This window comes from Mya arenaria, chromosome 12, assembly GCF_026914265.1.
Source record: "Mya arenaria isolate MELC-2E11 chromosome 12, ASM2691426v1".
NCBI lineage: Eukaryota > Metazoa > Mollusca > Bivalvia > Myida > Myidae > Mya > Mya arenaria.
Genome location: NC_069133.1, coordinates 11955225 through 11973084, shown reverse-complemented (window position 1 = coordinate 11973084; position 17860 = coordinate 11955225). Strand labels below are relative to the sequence as shown.

Sequence of the window (17860 nt, the reverse complement as noted above, 5' to 3'; positions counted from 1 at the left end):
TTAACACCCTTTCCCCTCGCTATCGCATCCTTTATTATTAAAGATAAATCTTTAAAAATATTGGATTTTGTAATAAATCCAATGATTTTTCGCTTAAATAAAAATATAATGATTTTTGTTTTGTTTTCTTGTCCACTTGTGAATGTATAAATTTTGATATATGTATACTCATGAACTATATGCATTGTTAATAAACTGTCTTAACTGTCTATAAGCGACGCTATACAAACGGATGTATGTTGATGTATATTTCAAGCAAGTACATTGAGTAAACAGAAGTAATTAACGAACGCTTTGTACACACCCTTTAATAAACAAAGGCCTACAGCTATAAACACGAAATCAAACGAAAACGGGTTGGCCAACCACAATTGGTCTCCCTTTATTCGAGTGCTGTCCTCTATCGAAGTTTTCCTCTATAACTACACGGCGACTGCCGCGGTTGTGGCTTCCTTGGCTCGACGGGATCACAGCTGGAGCGACAGCTAGTGCGGGACGCTGAGGGATGTATGGAGGCACGTATCCTCCACCGAACCCTCCGACATTCCCTTGATAGATTGGATCAGCAACTGCGCCGCTCATCCCGTAAAAGCTACCCCCGCCATATTGAGGAACGTACTGCTGGGAAACACCGTGGGAGTGGGGAGGAATGTATTGACCACCATTGTAGATACTCCCTCCACCGCCCACATACCCTCTACCTCCGCCGGATCCGAGCATCCCCGTCACTCCGCGGGTAATGGCAGCTGCTCCTAATGCAGCCCCCGCTATTCCTAGGACACCTCCTACAAAAACATTGTTTGGATATTGGTTTTTCATAATTATGCGATATTTTTTTCTGTTCAGTCTGTAAATTTAAATGTTCAACTATTTTATAAATATATCCTTTATGTTTCACCAGAAAATATTAACTAATAGTTTCCCATACCTAGACCGCCAAGAAGCCCGCCACCGCCGCCACGATCGCCGCCACGACCGCGGCCACCGCCTCTTCCTCCTCCTCTCCATCCCCGGTCACGCCTTCTTCCACCACCCCTGCCATAGCCCTGCCCCTCCGCTAAACACATTAGGTCGATCAACAGCAACGCTGTCAACAACACCGCCGTCTTTTTGATATTCATTCTGTCCTACAAATAGAGCAATACGTGTCAATAGCTTGTTCTTTGAAGGTCTTCCACTTGACATGACCTCTCTGCTCACCGATGTTGAATAATGTCTAGATACTGTTCTAACTTTTATCACAAGACATTGCTCTTACTAATATTCATTCCCAAGACATTACTCGTTCTTACTTTCTATCAAAAGACATTACTTGTTCCAATTTTCCCTCCCAAGACATTACTCGTTCTAATTTTCCCTCCCAAGATATTACTTGTTCCAACTTAAATCCGAAGATGTTACTCGTTCTAACATCCTTTTCCAATACATTACTCGTTCTTACTTTCTATCAAAAGACATAACTCGTTCCAATTTTCTCTACCAACACATAACTCGTTCTAACTTAAATCCGAAGATGCTACTCGTTCTAACATCCTTTTCCAAGACATTATTCGTTCTTACTTTCTATCAAAAGGCATAAGTCGTTCTCACTTCCTATCTCAAGACATAACTCGTTTTAATTTTCCCTCTCAAGACATAACTCGTTCTAACTCTCTATCCAAAGACACATAACTCGTTCTAACTCTCTATCCAAAGACACATAACTCGTTCTAACTCTCTATCCAAAGACACATGACTCGTTCTAACTCTCTTTCCCAAGACATTACTCGTTTTAAAGTTATATCTTAAGACATAGCTCGTTACCAAGACCTTACTCCTTTGCATGAAATCACTTGTTCTAACTTTCTATCCCAAGTCATTACTCGTTCTAAATTTCTTCCCAAAGACATTACTCGTTCTAACTTTTATCCAAAAACGTTTCTCGTTCGTTTGTCCTTTACCAAGACATTTCTCGTTCTAAAGTTCTATCCCAAGACATTAATCGTTTTTACGTCCTTCACAAAACCTTACTTGTTCTAACTTTCTAGCCCAATGCAAAACTCGAGGCATATACCGTTCTTACTCTTTATCACAATACATTACTCGCTCAAACTTTCTATCCCAAGACAATACTTGTTCGAACTTTCCTCCCCAAGACATAGCTCCTTGCCAAGACAATACTCGTTCTAACATTCTAACACAAAATATTACTCGTTCTAACTTTTATCCCAAGACATAACTCGTTCTAACTTTCTATCCCAAGACTTAATTCGTTGCCAAGACATAACTCGTTCCCAAGACATTACTCGTTCTAACTCTTATCCCAATACGTTACTCGTTTTTGCGCTTTATCCCAAGACATTACTCGTTCTAAATTTTAATCCCAAGACATTGCTCGTTCTAGCTTCTATCCGAATACTTTACTAGTTTTGACTTTCAATCTCAAAACATGACGTCTAGTTCTTACTTTCTTTCCCAAGCGTTACTCGTTCTAACTTTCTATCTCAAGACAAAACCCATTCTAACTTTCTTTCCCAAGACATAACTAGTTCTTACTTCAATCCCAAGACACTATCGCAAAACATTATTTTTTCGTACTTAACTCTTAACAAATTACTCTTTTTATCTAACTTTCTACCACAAAGTAATCTTAAGACATAAATCGTTATAACTTTAGTCGTAAAACCTTACTCGTTCTAATTTTAATCCCAAGACTTTACCCGATCTAAGTTCCTATCTTAAAACATGACTTGTTCTTAATTTAATATTAAGATAACATTTGTTCTACATTTAATCCTAATGCATAACTCGTTTTAACTTAATGTTGGGACATTACTCGTTCTTACTTCAATCCCAAGACATTACTCGTTCTTAATTTCTATCTCAATACATTACTTGTTCTAGCTTTAATTTTCAGGAATCACTCGTTCTTTCTTAAATCTCAAGACATTACTCGTTCTAACTTTTTTATCTCAAGACATTACTTGTTCTAACTTTAATCTTAAAACATTTTTCGTTCTTCCTTCAATCTTAAGACATTACTCGTATTAACTTTAATCTTAAGATATTACTAGTTCTAACTTTAATAACTTTAATCTTAAGACATTACTCTTTCTTACTTTAATCTTAAGACATTACTCGTTCTACCTTTAATCTTAAGACATTACTCGTTCTACCTTTAATCCCAAGACATAACTCGTTCTTATTTTCTATCTCATAGCATTACTCTTTCTTACTTTAATTCCAAGACATAACTCGTTCTTATTTTTTATTTTATAACATTACTCTTTCTTACTTTAATCACAAGACATAACTCGTTCTTATTTTCTATCTCATAGCATGACTCTTTCTTACTTTAATCCCAAGACATTACTCGTTCTTATTTTCTATCTCATAGCATTACTCTTTCTTACTTTAATCCCAAGACATAACTCGTTCTTATTTTTTATTTTATAACATTACTCTTTCTTACTTTAATCCCAAGACATAACTCGTTCTTATTTTCTATCTCATAGCATTACTCTTTCTTACTTTAATCCCAAGACATTACTCGTTCTTATTTTCTATCTCATAGCATTACTCTTTCTTACTTTAATCCCAAGACATAACTTGTTAAACCTTTAATCTTAAGACATTACTCGTAATCCCAAGACATTACTCTTTCCAACGTTCTCTCTCAAAGCATTACTCTTTCTAACTTTAATCCCAAGACATAACTCGTTCTACCTTTAATCTTAAGACATTACTCGTAATCCCAAGACATTACTCGTTACAACTTTCTACCTCATAGCATTACTCTTTCTAACTTTAATCTTAAGACATAACTCGTTCTACCTTTAATCTTAAGACATTACTCGTTCTAACTTTCATTATGCTCAAGATAAATGACTTTTTAATAGTCTGACTTTCAAAATGTATACTAAATGCCTTAGATACGTTTTGAACCAATTATTGAAACTTATTTTCACTGTCATTGTTTGTTCAGTTGCTTTGAGCACTATTTTTTTCGCGACACAATTTTACGTACGAGTTCATTTTTTAACAAAGATAATTTTTACGATTTTTTACACGCCTCTTGAATGTATTTTCTATTTACAGCCGTAATAAACGTTTTTTACTGTGGCATTTCACCTGACTAATCGGTATATGCGGGTCTTCCATCACACTCCACGAACCTTGAACAATGAACAATATACAAATACATTGCCTTAAATTATGTCGAATGACGTTATAGTGTTGATTTATAAGCTTATTTATACTCGCACTCGGGCCTTGCCTTTTCGGCGAATGCTCCGATAAGATTGTTAGTCATTTTACGTTTGTTGAGCATAGTGCACAGACAGAATGAAACCCTGGTTAGAGCTACCCTGGTTCTTAAACGTGTACAAGTGTTTAGCTCTGTCATAAGGGACCCCCATTTAAAGCCCTCTCGGAACAAGATTAGTATTTTTAGTGGTGCAACGAGGAAACGAACCTGTGACCCCTGGATTGACAGTCAAGTGTGGTACCACAAAACCACGGGTCCGCCAAAGGACGTTATGTGTGTTTGCAAAAGTTTAAATAGGGATTACATTTAGTCAAAGGTTATTATGTGTGACATTAATACTTGTCTCAGAAAAAAAAGGTCCCGGGGCCCGGATTTTAGTCGTAACTTCAATAATCTTAAATCTCAATCGGAACACCTCGGCCGGTATCAAACAAAGCTTGCCGGAGATGGCCGAGTAGTTACGATAGCTTAAACCTGTAAAAACGTCGCCTTTTTTATTTCCAAAACTATGTATTCATTTCTTCTACTGGGTAAAGTTCAAATCACAAAATTATGTAGCAAAGAATTGAAACTATGACACTAAGATAATATCCATTTACGACTGAAATCGACTAATATCTTTATTGAAACTGCTCTCCGGACATTACCGAGGCTCTATGATGTACCTTTGGAAATGACCGAGAGACGTTTTAGTACTGTTATACATGTTCTGAGATCTTAATTATTTATTATGAAGCATTATTACGCAGCTGTTTTTATTAGACCATCTGACAGTTCTGACATTCTTTAATGCTATAATTCATATTTATTCCATGGTTTATCGTTGGTAGGATTAAGTCATAAGAAAATCAAAGCGCGAATGCGCTGAAAGACAATCTGCGGGCAAACATGTGAGAGATGTAAATTTTATTTGAACGATGGGGATGGGTGAAGGGCACATAGATAAAAGTGAAGACTGTGCCTAGGGCCAAGAGCGCTTGTGTCCAGATTCGGCGAGAAAAAAACATATCTATATCTATTTTATGGCGCCTTGTGTCATTTTGTTTATGTTAACGTCGCTTCAATCGTCGTAATCCCCCATCCCCACGTATTTAATGTTACAATGCATACCCCTTTCAATCGTTTCTAAAGGTTTTTCCTTGCTTTGATTAGATAGCATACGATAGGAAAGTATAAAACATCATATATACCATTTCCTTTTATGAACATGCACGTTTTGTTTAAGGAAAATCATTTGTTTAAAACCAACTTCAGCAATAATTCCATTCAAACTGCATAGCCTATCACTTCAGTCGTCGTATCCCCCATCCCCATGTATTTAAAGTTATATTGCATGCCTCTTTCAATCGGTTCTAAAGGTTTTTCAATGCTTTAATTAGAAATCAGACGTTAGGCAAGTTTTATGAACATACACGTTTTAATTGTTTAAGTAAAATTATTTTATTTTACGAACAACTTTAGCAATAATTCCTTTCAAAATGCAGAGGTTATCAGATGGTCGTTTTCCCGCGGTGAGGACAAACATGTGGTCAGTTAATATATGTAGAAACTATGTTTAGAATATCGGTCAGTTAAATGTAGTTGAAACTATTTTTAGATTATCGGAAATTGTCTGTTCTAAAATGAGAATATGATTGTGCTTTTTCAAGTTTTATTGATAATATGTTATTTGTGTTTTATGTAAGTATCTTTGAAGAAATTTTTGCATAACTCACTGTCGTATCAGGGCATGTGTGCTAACATAAAGTGAAAGCCTAATGCTATGCCAAGAATACACTTGAACAAAGCTTTTATGCAAAAATGAAAACATCTTATTAATAATATAAACGCCTAAAAATCATAGAATGAATAGTATTTTGTTATTGTGTAGTAGGCAAATCATAGTATTTGAAGCATTAGCAACGCGAAACCTGAGATACAACTATTTTGACACTCAGAAAATCATTTTTGTTTCTTATCTCATAAAAGTAATATAAGAAATGCACCATTACAAATAAGCGTGCTTCAGGGTCACGTCAGGTTAAAATAACAAACCCTGCAGGCGATTGGACACTTTCGGTCGGTAATAATATCTGGAACATCTTGGGCTAAACTCAGAATGAAAATCATTATGTAACCTTCCTACCAGAGCCTCTATTATTTGACTCACATTAATCGGATAAATATAGCGATCTAAAAATAGTTATATTTTGCTAAAAATAAAACGCCGGGATACAGAAATACAGCGCGGAAATAGCCGAACAAGCAAGAACTCATACTCGGACTGCAATACAACTAATCTATTTTCATGGTTTCGACGTCATTCTGCTAAACATAGAGCGCATTGAGACAAAAAATTGGTTTAAACGACATGAATAGAAGTAGTTCTTTGGAGTTTGCGGCCTTAAGACTACCTGCGCGCATGCGCAGATAGTCTAAAAAATCATACATGTACTTTTAGGTCACATGTCGCTTAACATTGCAGGTCAAACGACGGACAAGGAAATAGAAGGAGTTCATTCCCATTACACCACTGTGCGTTAATCATTCGGAACTCTTCGGCCATTTTCTATCGAAAACAACCTCGGGTGTATATCGACGGTTTACAATGTTATAAATCGGAACACTATGCTGTAGATCGCGTAGTAATTTCAATTTAGCTGATAAACTTAATGATTTTACTTATGGGGATCTTAATTGTGTTTGCAATAATACACTTCACTGACAATCAATGTAAACTCAGATATACTAATACAAGTTAAAACACTACATTAAATTAGTAATATAATTCAAAATTTATGTTCTTCTGATGAACCGGCATACATCCGAGGTTGTTTTTGATAGAAAATGACGTTAATAGCTTTAAGCATATTTATATCGCAATTGCCCGATTATTTAGAACGTTGTTAAAGTTGATAACGTGATTTAACGACATTGTTGCGAACTGTTAAACATGAACTAGTTGATGATGTGAATATAAAACAGCCGAAGCAATTGACTCAAATCTGGTTAGAAATAAAGCAAATGACATATTTATCCATTAAACTTCGATTTCAACATTAAGTAAAAGAAATAAAAAGTATTACGTCACAGCACGTGTCTCATCGAAAAAACCTATGGTGAAATGTATAAAAATGCGTTTTCCTATGTCCTTTTTTTCACAAAAAAGTAATTTAAAGTAAGCTAGAAAAATGAAAAATGTGTGTCCGGTCCGGATAGAAAAATCCGAACCTCTGGCACGCTGGGTAACTCGGCAAGCCACGTTACCTGGCAACGCAGGTGCCCTTGGGTCGGATTTTTCGTTCTAGCACACCAGTGCTGGTGCTGGAAAACTCCATCTGGCACCCCCCTCCCCCATGCCAGATGAGCGCTCTGACGTAATACTTTTTATTATACACTTTATGTAACCATAATTATGATCTTTTAATAGATTAGTTCCATAAACATTAACTTTACAAAATATATTAAAAACAAAACAAAATAACCCTTAAAAGACGTGATACTGAAGGAACTTCTTGACGTATGCAGTGAATAAAAATTACTGCGCGTCATGACGTCAGTAAACATCATCGCACGCGCTTTTTTTCGGCAAGCCTCGTTTCCTGGCAACGCAGGTGGCATCGGGTCGATTTTTTTTCTATCCGGAACGGAAACACATGGCATATATTATTATTAATCGGGACCGGAAGCACATAACAGATATTATCATTATATTTATTCTCTTACTCTGTTTAATAAAACACGATACTTTTTCTTAAAATTATCAAAATTAAAAACGGGGGACAACTGTTTTTACTGTTCACATCGGTACACTAGATACCCATGTTTCACATTGGCCAAAAATAGTTCTAAAAACTGTTCAATTTCATTCAGTACGTTTAAAGTCGAGGTAATTGCATTTCCATACGTCAGCATCAATTCAAAACACAAAAGCTTTTTAAAATACATAAACGTGGATCAGTCACCAAATATCTAATCATGTAACAATTATTCCGCAAGTCACAGACTACACAGGTCATGGTTCAAGATCACGTGTGTTTACAAACAATCGCCACATGTTCAATGGACTTTATTGATGTTGAATTAAAAGATAAAATGTTAGATATTCAGAATTGCACCGGCGAAGAAAGAATTCATTTCTTTTGTAAGTGAGACGTTGTCATTCACCACATAAATGGTCGTTGAATGCTGCATATTTTCAGCATTAGCGGGTGGGTTAAGTGCACATGTAGATTTTCTGGCAGTGTCATTATCATGCAGAATGATGGGACTTTGTGGGCGAGTGATTGTTGAGGTCGCTTGTTTGAGGACTATTGATAAGATACTGAAGCATTATTTGTGCTTTACCTGTTATATTTCAGAATAGAAATGAGACCGTTTTCGCGGTCACATGACCACTTGACTGTAGATAAACATCACGTGGTCAACCGTCCTAATGTACTAGAATTTACACGGAACCTTTTAATTGGACCGATTTGTATGCAAGTGACAGGATAAAAGTATTGATCGCAATTTTTCTTGCGTTTTATACTGTATGAACGTATGAACGCAGTAGGGCAAGCGAAATGGAATTTGCTCGTATGTTTGAGTTTATCAAGCGCCAATTGACTGTTTTATGGCTTGACCATACCGAGACGCCATCACGACCTAAAATTGTGTTTAAATGCCATAAGTGACATGAAATAGAACTGACAGCAACTCGCAGTCAAATCAAGACACTGGAAGACTTGAAGAAACAGAGTGAGATACAAGAGATCCGGGTGTGATACCCTAGCTCTTTGCGAAGTAATGGCCTTCACCTTTTGTCCAGATACTTAGAACTCGAAATTAATTTCACGTTTGATCTTGCTTTTTAGAGTCATTTTCAATTGAAATAGACGAAAATGCGGACAACACACGGACAATACAGCGGTGTTTCCTTCGGATATTGCCAATAGACGAATACAAGACTTATACGCTTGACAACAAAAATGTTATATACTGCGAAATATAAATTGTCAATAATGTAGATGTAATAGATATGCATATAATTACTAAAATTTCCAACGCGTTTAGTGTTCGAACACTTCTAGCGACAACTGCGACTCTTTTTCATCACACAAAGAAACTCGCACTTTTTGTTCATTAATTGTTTCAATCATTCCGAAAAAAAGCAGTTAAAATTAATTCAATGAATTCATACATGTTTTAAAAATTAGTAGTTACCTGTTTCTTCAGCTCCGAAATGTCCACTGTCCCCGAGTAGAAAAATTAAATGTTTCAAAATAAAAGGTCGTTCACTGTTGACAGTCAGTCTTTTCTACTAGGTGTTACTAACTGCACCTTAATTGTCAACCCTATTGATCAAATTAGAATGTATATCATCCATCACTTTGAAACCTATTAATTTTAAATTAATTACTTCATACAGCGCTATGATTGGCTATATTACGGAATCAACACTTACGTAGTTTTTCTTCAAAGAAAAAGTTACAGGGTGATGAATTACTCGGTCATTTGTTTCGTAAGAACATCTGTTTTTCTTTAACAAAACTATTACTAGTATGATCACGTTTTTTTTCGAAACTTGTTGTCGCTTAATGTCTTTGCATATCTCCCATTTGTTTGCAATGTTTTTATAATTAAACGAAGATATAATGTAGTCAGTATTGCGGTCTGTCCGTCTGTCTATCTGTCTGTCCGTCTTTAGATGAGCTGCAATATAAATATTGTGACGCTTTTATTTCAACAAAATTTCACTAGATGACCTCAAAATTGGAAGAAGTGACCTTGTCGTAGCAAATGTAACAGATTTAGTGTCCTTATAACGATACAAAACTACTTAAAATCTATACACTTTGTGTGACCACTTTATTGTTTGAACTTCTACAGCTGTTCATACAATGACCGTGACCTCTGTACAGTTTCGCAACTGTTTTACCTCGTATGACCTTGACCGTGACCTTTGACCTACTTTCTTTTATTTTAGGCTATAGCAGTGAAATGTTGATCTGGTGTACAGTTTTGCTTACACATTTTATAATTTTTCCATCACATTGACCATGACATTTTTACAGCAAAGAAATTTGAGCATTGTGTATAGTTTTCAAACGCATATCAATATTGTCCTTGAATTTTGACCTTCGACGTACGTTCTTAAGTTTTGACCTTTAGCAATGGATAGCAGTGAAATACCATGGGTGTCAACTGGTAAAAAGGTGGTAGTCAGACTTGCTATGATAAGTCAGTTGAGTAATAAAAATCAGTTACTTAGCTCTTCCTTGACTATAATATTTTCCTGATCATATGACTACAATTGGTCAAATGCATGTTTGTTATTATATCGTATATTCAAGGTTTTTGTACGGCCAGAAAAACAACAACAAGTTAAACTGAGATATTAGCACTTCATCCCGATGATTCATGGTGTGTGAGCACCTACATTTCAATACATCCTTGTACACTTCATGCACAAGCCAAATCATTATGTTGTCATTCTTATGCATTAGTCAGTTGTAGCCACGCCCGCCCTCCGGGTCCGGGGATATACCAGGAATAATGGGGGAAATGGGCTGTGTTTTTACCTTCCAGGTGGCCCCGCAGTGCCGAGTGAATGTGGTGGCTGAAATTAGCGCGGTTTTGGCTTAACCTAGTATGTCTCCGGTGTGTGGTGGCATTTTGCGGGGATTTTATCTGCTGTTTATCCCTGCAGGGCGGCGATTTCACCCGGGATTGGCTGAACCGAAAGTTAAAGTCCCCGCTATATGCCGGACCTGGGGGGCCGTTAACAATTGACTGGTGCATTTTAAACTGACAAATGGTTGAGTCCTGATTGTAGGATTTTTGGTCAATAGACTCAAATCTCTATTTTATAAATTCACAGTAACTGCCTACACAGATATATCTTAGGACTGTCTGGGATTTACGTTGTATTCTCGTTACGCCTCCTTTATGCACCAGTCAATTGTAACCACGGCCCCCAAGTCTGGGGAAAAGCGGGGACTTTGACTTTCGGTCCAGCCAACCCCGGGTAAAATCCCCGCCATGCGGGCCCTAACTGATGGTAAAATCCCCACCAAATGCCCCCGCACCCCAGGGATCCTATTTAAGGCCCAATCCCCGCTATATTTTGCGCGAAGACAAAACCACCGGATTCACCCGGCACTGCGGAGCCACATGAAAGGTAAAAACACGGCCCATTTCCCCAGCTATCCCCGGTATATCCCCAAACCTGGGGGGCCGTGGTTACAATTGACTGGTGCATTAATTCTAGAACCCAATAGTACTCTTTCAATTGCCTTACATCATCCTGCAATGTCGCACCAGTTCTTAATCCCTTTATTCGTTAGCATGTTTCCATAAGTTAAAGAGCACGCCTATTATTTATGTTCCTCCAAAAATAAACACACACTCAACAAACCTTTCACATGTAACCTTAACCTTAAAGTGTAAAATGGTAACCCTCTCTGGACGCTCCAACATTTTCTGTTACTCTTGGTATTTTTCCTCAATCCTTTGAATCACCAATCTATGCTTATGTTTGTCTGTGGTGTTTGTATTTGTGTATACGGTGTTTATACGTTTGTGTCTCTAGTTTGCTATCGTTTAGGCCCTTGCCTTGTGCCTTTAATGTTCATCAGCTGGGATTGTAGTTTTCATTGTTTTATTTATTCTTCGGTTATCCGTTAAGCCATTTCTAGCAAGTACTTCTTCAGATACAGATAATTTCTCTATGTGGCTTCGTCTAATTTACCATGATCAGGGTCAAGACATTCTTGGTCAGCGTTAATATTTGGTAGTTCCATAGTATCCAAGTTTAAACTATCCATCATGACAAAATTTGCTACGTTCAAAACATTTTATCTCATAAACGTGACGCAGAATATGAAACAGTTAATCTATTCAGAAAAAAGGCTTATAATTGCCGAGTGAACACTGTTCTTTATACTGTTTCGTTTATAAGTCCGAAAACATACAAGGAAAGGAATGGGGTATTCTATGTGTGACATTCGGGGATGTGGGAGAAAACACTCTCCCCCATGCGTACAGAAAAATGCTCTTCAGTTTTTACCCCAATACTACGTAAAAATACCATTTAACTATCTCGAAAGCTTGCGCCGTTTTGAGTACCGAGTACCCCCTTAAAGTGTCCTATATGCCGCGTAACATAATGGTGGTTGCAGCCTCATAGTGTTTGGACTTGCAAAGGATGTTGATGTATTGCACAGACTCTCTTTGCCTGATACTTAGTATACATAGCAACGATTTATTTCCCAGTCAAAGAGCGTCGAATTCATCCATAAAATGTGATACATTCTGGTGAATAACATTGTGGATTAAAGCGAGGCAACTCGAACCAGCGCTACTGTGGGTTATCTCTCTGCCGGTCATGTTATTTACCAATCGGAACACCTCGGCCAGGACCCAGCAGGAATTAGCGTCTATCTCGAAGCTTGCCGGAGATGGCCGAGTAGTTACGATTGGTTATTTACAATAAATGGCTAAGTTGCATTTCAATTCTGTCATCTACCGAGTATCCTACGGAAACTCGCTTTGGTGCAAACTTAAAACAACAACAAATATCTTACTAGTATCATATGAGAACAGTAACATTTATATTTGGAATTGTTATGTCCCAATCCCCTTTAAGAAGAAGAAGAAGAAGAAGAAGAAGAAGAAGAAGAAGAAGAAGAAGAAGAAGAAGAAGAAGAAGAAGAAGAAGAAGAAGAAAGAAGATGAAGAAGAAAGAAGAAGAAGAAGAAGAATGGCAAACGTGTTAGCAAATGTCGATAGATCGGTCTATCAATAGCTTAGTAGCTCATTTAATATTGCGTGTACGGTAACTAGAAAACTGTTTGACCTAAGATCACGGAAGTTCAGTGGTGGGTTGCCCTTCAAAAGAAGCTGGAAGTTTTAATGTTCAGTGGGTCAAAGGTCAAGGTTACGATCAGCAGTGTTTTAAAAACCTTGTCCGCACAATAACCTAAGAAAAACCTTGTCCGCACAATAACCTAAGAAAAATTGTCTTTTGGGTCAGTCAGTCATTTCTGCGCAAAACATCGAGCACCAAAGATCATGCAACTTTACGTCAGTGATGTATGTTTTACTTGATCAAAATACCCCATGTTGGTTTGGAGGTCAATAGGTCAAAGGTCAAAGAACAAAGCCAATGTTGTTTGGGGCTTTTTTGTATGCAAAATAACATTAAGCTCCCTAATTTTGTCTGAGTAGGTAGCTCGAAGGTCAAGTTTATGGTCAACAGTCTCTTAAAATGTAGGTTTCACTTGTCTAAATATGACCCCTATTGTTTTGGGTCAGTAGGTCAAATTGAGGACAACAACCAATGTTCATTGAGCTCCTGATATCTCAAGAGCCACTTGACTTAGAATAATGCCACTTCACATGCAGGTTGCACTCGACTTTTTTGTTTTGGTGGTCAAGGTCCCGGTTTGTGTAAATGTTTTTCTTATAACAAATAAACAGTTCTATCACCCTTTTTTCTGACAAAGTAGCGCTACGAGGGCAGAATGATTTTACAACTATATCTTACTTGTTTTTGTTCAATCGTGACTTGTTAATTCAGTGAAATAGTGGCATTTTCAGCACTTTTTAAGTCTCATTTCGTCAATGAGGATTAAAATCATCCGTATGCAATAAATTTCGTCAATAATAATAATAATAATAATAATAATAATAATAATAATAATAATAATAACAACTTTATTTAACGAAGGTTACATACTAAGTGTACAATCATTACAGACATACTACTTATTTCCAGCATGGCCTTCACACAAAAAGTATTACAAAAACACATGTACTAAGTTACATATTAAGCAACATACAAAACATACAATCACACTATCACTATCATACATTTCTTCGACAAACACAACTCAGTTTAATATGATGATTATAAATTACAATAATTTCATACTGTAAATAATGTAGATATATTCAGTAAAACCACATTCAATCAATATATTTTCAACATTTACATACTTGGTAGTATCCATTACAAGTTGTTGCAAGAATGTCATGTACGTACATTAACACAATTCATGTTAACAATGAACTATTTATTATAATGTGAATTAAATAAAGTGTCAAGATTTTTTTCATAAGTGATAAAATTATTCTGCCAATAAGTAGCCTTTTAACCTTTTCCACGTCACCATTCCACATAGCCTGCCTAAAGGGTAAGTATGTTGGTCAGGTAGGTGTTGGGTGCTTATTTCATGTCCCTATCCCGCATTATCACCCTAAAATCCTAAGTGATTCACATATCCCATAAACTTAAACCAGTCTCGGCTATACAGTGGCAATGGTCCCTATGGTTCGCTTGCTTGTTTTAAGGTTATCGCACCATAACAGTTGTATATTGGATATTAGGTATTGGGAGTCTTATCATGTCCTATCCCGCATTACTTGCCTAAAATCCTAGGTTATTCAAATATATGCCATCATTTGGTGCAAGGTCTCGGCTGAACAGTGACATATGTCCATATTGTCGCAATGCACGTTTTAATGTTTCCAAAAAATAACACACAATAACGTTGCAAGAATATCGGGTAAATTACTAATATGCATAATGGGCATATTGTATGTCCCTTTCCCGCATAGCATGCCTAAATCCTTGGTTATTTTTATGTTTCAACACCGAGTATGGCCAGGTCTCGGCTAAACGGTGACATGGGTCGCTATGGTATTCTTTCTTGTTTAAAGGTTTCCGCACCATAACATGTTTGTAATGCCAGGTAGGCATTGGAAGACTTTTTCATGTTCTTATTTAGCATAACTTGCCTTAAATCCTAGGTTGATCCATATACCATCACTTCAAGCCAGTTATTGGCTACAAAGTGTCATAGGTTACTATTCATTGTAATGTTATCGCACCATAAAAGCTGTATATTGGCTAAATAGTAATTGGGATTCCTTTGAATGCCCCTTTCCCGCAAAATCTGCCTTAAATCCTAACTAATTCACATATGAAATTATCTGGGGTAAACTCTCGGCTACACAGTGACTAGGCTCGTGTTAAGGGTTTCGCACCGTTTCAGTTGTATATTGGGTAAATAGGAATTGGGAGTCATTTTCATTTCCCTATCCCGCATAACCTGCCTATATCTTCACATAAACCATCATCTGGGAAAGGTCAAGTCTACTTAGTAACGTAAGTCACTATGTCCCCTTGCTCGTTTTAAGGTTTCCCCGCACTAGCAATGCCAGATTATGAGGGAAATAGACATTGGTAGCCTTTCCATGTCGCTTTCCTGCATAGCCTGCCTAGGACTAGGTCTTAGCTTCACGCTGACATGGGTCGTTATGGTCCGCTTGCTCCTTGTAATGTTTACGCACCATTACATGTAATGAATATGTGGCAAATAGGCGTTGGGAGCATTTTCCATGTCCCTATCTCGCATAGCATGTCTACAATACGAGGTTATTCATATGCAGTATCACATAGGACTAGATCTCGTCTATAAGGTGACATAGGTTGCTATGGTCCCGTTTCTCGTTTTAAGGTTTCTGAACCATAACATGTAACGAATATGTGTCAAATAGACATTGGGAGCCTTTTCCATGTCCCCATCACACATAGCCTGCCTAAAATCCTGTTACATCAACTAAGACTAGGTTTCGGCTAAACGATGACATAGGTCGCTTTGGTCCCGTTTCTCGTTTTAATTTTTCTGAACCATAACATGTAATGAATATAGGTCAAAAGGCAATGGGATCATTTTCCTAGTCCCCAACTAGCATAGCATGCCTAATATCCTAGGTTATTCATATGCACTATGACCTAGGACTAGGTCTCGACTACATTATGGCAAAGGTCGTTATGGTCCCCTTGATCGTTTAAAAATTTTCAGCGTCATAACCAGTTATTGACTATGCCGCAAATAGAAATATGGAGCCTTTTTCATGTCCCTATCACGCATAGTCTGCCTAAAATCATAGGTTACTCATATGTTCTATCACCTACGACTGGGTCTCGTCTATAAGGTGAAATAGGTCGCTATGGTCCCGTTTCTCGTTGTTAGGTTGCTGTACCATAGAATATAATGAATATGGGTCAAATAGACATTGGGAGCCTTTTCCACGTCACCATTCCACAAAGCCTGCCTAAAATCCTAGGTTATTCAAATATTCTATCACCTAAGACTAGGTTTCTGCTAAACGATAACATAGGTCGCTTTGGTCCTGTTTCTCGTTTTAAGTTTTCTGCACCATAACATGTAATGAATATGAGGCAAATGAGCATTGGGACCCTTTTCCATGTCCCCATCTCTCATAGCCTGCCTAAAATCCTAGGTAATTTAAATGCACTATCACCTAGGACTAGGTCTAAGATACACGCTGACATAGGTCGGTATGGTCTCCTTGTCCGTTTTAAGGTTTCTTCACCATAACATGTAATGAATATTAGGCAAATAGGGATCGGGACCCTTTTCCATGTCCCTATCTCGCATAGCCTGCCTAAAATCCTAGGTAATTCATATGTACTATCACATAGGACTAGGTCTAAGCTACATCTTGACATAGGTCGCTTTGGTCCCCTTAATTTCTTTAAGGTTTCTGTACAATAACATGTAATAAATGTGAGGCAAATTGGCATTAGGAGCATTTTTCATGTCCTAAAACGCATAGCCTGCCTAAAATCCTAGGTAATTAATATGTACTATCATCTAGGACTAGGTTCAAGCAACGAGCTGACATAGGTCACAGTGGCTTGATGACAAAGGCTCATTAAGGTCACAATAATTAATTTCAACTAGCCAAAATTATATTTTATACATACTTGAACATGTATATCATCAAAATAATGCATTGCCATAAACATAAAACGAGATTAGACAAAATTAAAAAATACCCTATACTGTAACATGAAACAAGTGAAGAATGTTCGCCCGGCGAAAATGTAAACAAAGACCAATTCTCGTCAAAAATTATAACTTCTTCGTAAGCTACAAACAAAATACCTGGCTCATAGATGCAGTGGCCCGTTATATACACGTTAAAACCGGTATTCTTGTCGAGAGAAACAGTATACGACGAAAATGCTTCAAAATGCGAATTATCACAAGCGCTAGCCAGACATTGTTCTGTCAAAATGGTGAGTACCCGGTTCGCCTTAATCGATTAGCGAAAGCGGCCGAAGGACGGGGACCATCGGAAAAGCGTTGAGTGTTCCGGTGGTTCCCGCCCTTCAGCCGCTTTTGTTAATCGATGAAGGGGAGCTGGGTACCACGGCATTTTGACAGAACAATGTCATATCATAACATAACATAACATGTAATTAATATGAGGCAAATAGGCATTGAGAGCCTTTTTCATGTACGTATCTCGCATAGCGTGCCTAAAATCCTATGTTATTCATATGTACTATCACCAAGGACTTGGTCTCGGCTACATGGTGACACATGTCACTGTGGTCAACTTGCTCATTTTAATGTTTACGTGCCATTACAAATTAATGACTATGCGGCAAATATATATTGGGGGTCTATTCCATGTTCCTCTACCGCAAAGCCTGCCTTAATTCCTAAGTTATTCACATATATTATTACCTAGGCCTAGTCCTCGGCTACATGATGACACAGGTCGTTATGTTCTCCATGCTCATTTTGAGGTTTTTCGCACCATTGATAGTTA

At 37.3% G+C, this 17860-nt stretch overlaps 1 protein-coding gene across 1 annotated transcript; it reads right to left on the bottom strand.

Annotated features, from left to right (window-relative positions):
• Positions 1–292: 292 nt before the first annotated feature.
• Positions 293–9547, bottom strand: LOC128210182 (acanthoscurrin-1-like). Its single transcript, XM_052914360.1, has 3 exons — positions 9431–9547; positions 929–1127; positions 293–785 (listed from the first exon to the last, which is right to left on the bottom strand). Exons 2-3 carry the CDS (start codon positions 1119–1121, stop codon positions 343–345), a joined length of 636 nt encoding a protein of 211 aa, XP_052770320.1. The 5' UTR covers positions 1122–1127; positions 9431–9547; the 3' UTR covers positions 293–342.
• Between the last annotated feature and the right edge of the window lie 8313 nt (positions 9548–17860).